This window comes from Notothenia coriiceps, unplaced genomic scaffold (genome assembly GCF_000735185.1).
Source record: "Notothenia coriiceps isolate Sejong01 unplaced genomic scaffold, NC01 NC01_scaffold00034209, whole genome shotgun sequence".
In the NCBI taxonomy this organism is placed as follows: domain Eukaryota; kingdom Metazoa; phylum Chordata; class Actinopteri; order Perciformes; family Nototheniidae; genus Notothenia; species Notothenia coriiceps.
In genome coordinates this window covers 1-3,670 of record NW_011366910.1, presented here as the reverse complement: position 1 = coordinate 3,670, position 3,670 = coordinate 1, and the positions used below count along the sequence as shown (strand labels likewise).

Here is a 3,670-nt window from a genome sequence, read left to right as displayed (position 1 = left end):
TCTCTTCTACATCAACATGTGTCCCCTCTTCTTCATGTCTCTTCTACATCAACATGTGTCCCCTCTTCTTCATGTCTCTTCTACATCAACATGTGTCCCCTCTTCTTCATGTCTCTTCTACATCAACATGTGTCCCCTCTTCTTCATGTCTCTTCTACATCAACATGTGTCCCCTCTTCTTCATGTCTCTTCTACATCAACATGTGTCCCCTCTGTGGAAAGAGACTCTGAAAGTTTCAGGAACAAAGATTCTCTCTCTTTTTGTCCTGATCCATTTCTATAAAAACCTGTCTGAAAATGAGCTGATCAGATTTTGGCCACTTTATGATGTCATAACGATGTTTTGTCTTGTGTAACCATTAGCCAATCAGCAACCAAGGTAACCCCCCCCCTTATCACCTGAATCTCCTCCTAGAGCACCATTGTGTTCTTTGTAACCAAATCTCTCTCAGAGGGGCGTGGGGAGGGGCTCCTTATTTTCATCTAAAGTAACAGACAGAGAATCAGCACTTTGGAAACAGGGCTGAAACAGAGGGGATTATGGGTAATGCTGCAATGATCTGTTTGGTGTTTCAGCCAATCAGAGACAGGCTCTGTATATATCTGAGACCTGTAATGTATTGATGAAAGACAGTATCATAGGGGACCTTAAACATTGCAGTCTTATTCTATCTGAGGTTGAATTGAACTGATTTGTCTCGCAGGGCCCTCTGATGGTGACCGAGGCTCTGAAACCTTACTCGAAGGGGGGACCACGTGTTTGGTTTGTGTCCAACATTGATGGGACGCACATCACTAAAACCCTGGCACAGCTGAACGCCGAGACAACCCTCTTCATCATCGCATCCAAGGTACGTTTGACCATCATTTGGTACACGATCTTTTGTTGACCCCAAAGAGGCTTCGTCCTGTAAATTGTGGGATTTCTTTGGAGAGTTTTTCCTTTTGAGCTTCAAGGAGTTAAGGACAGAGGTTGTCGTACGCTGTAAATGAACAGAGACTTGAATCCTGTTGAACTGCAAGTCAAGAGATGCTCAGGGAGAGAAACCTTTTAAAGATTATACAAACAGGTTTTTCCAAATCATATGTTGTTTTTATTTCATATTCAGTAACAATCAAATATCTTAAAGCAAGGACACGTATAAACAATGAGAGTCTTTGTGATGTGTGTTAATGCGTCATCAACAGTTCCTCTTCTGAAGGAAAATCTTTACCTTTTGTTTGCATTATACCGGATATTAAGGCTTTGTTTAATATGAATTTCTATGATGTTATTCTCCATTTGTAGACATTCACCACCCAAGAGACGATAACCAACGCCAATTCAGCCAAGGAATGGTTCCTCGAACATGCCAAAGATGTGAGTTTGCAGCAGCTTTTAAACAGCATTGTGTTGTTAGCTAATATCCTCCCGTCTTAACCTCTCTTTCCTGTTTCAACAGAAAGCTGCTGTCGCCAAGCACTTCGTGGCTCTCTCCACCAATGGAGTAAGTCACAAAGCATTATGTTGCCGGTGAAACCTTCTCTCTTTGATCCTAATTATCCATCTTTTCTCTCTTTCTTCCCCTCAGCCCAAAGTGAAGGACTTCGGCATCGACACGGAGAACATGTTTGAGTTCTGGGATGTGAGTGTGTTTGTGCTTCAGGTCTTGTGTTCATCACACGCTGTGATTGAAGCGGTAGGCAGCGGCTATAAATAAGACGATAAGGTTTTGACCTGTGTGGCCGCCAGCAGCTGCCTGTAATCAGATTCCTCTCTCTTCTGCCTCGGTTATTATTGGGAGCGACCTTCTCTCTTGCAGAGGTGGCTGTAAAGGCTGAGGGGAATCAAAGGTCACACAGCTGAATTTAGTAACAGATGTAATATGCCCTTTATATCACGGGAAACATGGCTGCCAGTGTTTTGAACTCATGAAGTTAACAGATCAACAGTATTTATTTTCCCTAATAGAGACCAGAAGAAAGGGATTTATGCAAATGAATGTTATTGTGCTGCACACTTTGAGATCCAGGAACAGCAACTCTTAAAGATTAATCAAAATAATAAATCGTTTTTTATCTTTATTAGTAAATATTCAATATCAAAATATCGCAATGCCGTTTTTTATTTGTGTGCTGATGTGTCGTTTTGAACTAAATCTCATAGTTTCTCTTTTGAAGGCATGTGCAATAAGTCTAGTTCCATTATTGGTTATCCATTTCTCTACCGATGAATTCATGAATGTTCCTATTGCAGTAATGCACCTTTTGATGTGTGTGAACTAGAGATGTCCCGATCCGATCACGTGATCGGGGATCGGAGCCGATCACGTGATTTTCAAAAGATCGGAATCGGGAGAAAAAAAATCGGGGATCGGGATTTTTTTTTTTTTTTTTTAAAATACTTTTTTTTAAATTTTGTATTCAATGTTACAAAACAAAAATGACCATGTTCAAGTCTGAAAGTTATCCTGAGGCCTTAGTTTTGGTTTCAAATTACAGAACATCATGTATGTGTTGCTTCTTTGGGGCTTGTTTTCATAGACCTGCTTATTTCTCTCAAATCTGGCAACAGAGTGGGCAGGGCGCAGTGTCTAATTGTAGCAGTAAGCTAACGAGTACTGAAAGCTTTATTTTGTTTTGATCCAATGCTGCACAACTGAACTGATCCAATGCTGCTGTGAAAGAAAGAAGCTATATCCATGTTGGATAGAATATCCAATTTCAATAAGAAAAAATAACCTTAAGGGACAACTTGAATGCTTTTTTTTCTCTTAATGCATTGCATAAAGATCGGATCGGGAAAAATCGGTATCGGCAAATTGTCAAAATCAAATGATCGGAATCGGATCGGGAGCAAAAAAAGGTGATCGGGACATCCCTTGTGTGAACATTGCCTCTGTTTTATGAAAACCCACATTCTGCATGGATATACCTTCAGTATCTTCTTTGTTGTTTCTCTTAGTGGGTTGGAGGTCGTTTCTCCCTCTGGTCTGCTATTGGGATGGCCATTGCTCTGCACATTGGTATGTCAAAAAACACACATTGTTGTAAACCAACACAAAGCCATATTATTTAAATGTATTGTGTTTTGAATTAGTGAGTTTCTGACTTTTGTAGTTTCAGAGCTGTATTATCAAAAACAACTTGATACGTGCACTAATTTGTTGTTCTGAGGAATAATTTATATCCAACACACTTTTCTTGCAACACAAGCTTTGAAGTGATGCTTTTGCATGATGTTTTACGGAGAAACTTATTTTAACATATTTGTCGATTAAGTGAACTAACTGATTAATCAGCATAAATCCTGTTTTACTCCTCTCCTCATCAGGCTTTGAAAACTATGGACAACTTCTATCTGGAGCGCACTGGATGGTAGGCAACTCTCCAACACTCTCACCTTTTTAGTGTTGAAATTAATTAAAGGTCACCTATTATGCAAAATCCTCTTGTTCCTGTCTCTTCTACATCAACATGTGTCCCCTCTTCTTCATGTCTCTTCTACATCAGCATGTGTCCCCTCTTCTTCATGTCTCTTCTACATCAACATGTGTCCCCTCTTCTTCATGTCTCTTCTACATCAACATGTGTCCCCTCTTCTTCATGTCTCTTCTACATCTTCACATCAACATGTGTCCCCTCTTCTTCATGTCTCTTCTACATCAACATGTGTCCCCTCTCTTACATG

The 3,670-nt window shown here is 40.1% G+C and overlaps 1 protein-coding gene across 1 annotated transcript in view; it reads left to right on the top strand.

The window, feature by feature from the left end:
* The window catches only part of LOC104962043 (glucose-6-phosphate isomerase-like), an 8,895-nt gene extending 5,478 nt beyond the window's left edge, over positions 1 to 3,417 (top strand). Inside the window, exons 3-8 of the mRNA XM_010790433.1 lie at positions 705 to 851; positions 1,289 to 1,360; positions 1,443 to 1,487; positions 1,572 to 1,625; positions 2,945 to 3,005; positions 3,314 to 3,417. Of these exons, the coding sequence (XP_010788735.1) occupies positions 705 to 851; positions 1,289 to 1,360; positions 1,443 to 1,487; positions 1,572 to 1,625; positions 2,945 to 3,005; positions 3,314 to 3,390 (456 nt within the window). The 3' untranslated portion in view covers positions 3,391 to 3,417. The remainder of the gene's footprint in view (positions 1 to 704; positions 852 to 1,288; positions 1,361 to 1,442; positions 1,488 to 1,571; positions 1,626 to 2,944; positions 3,006 to 3,313) is intronic.
* The last annotated feature ends 253 nt before the right edge of the window (positions 3,418 to 3,670 follow it).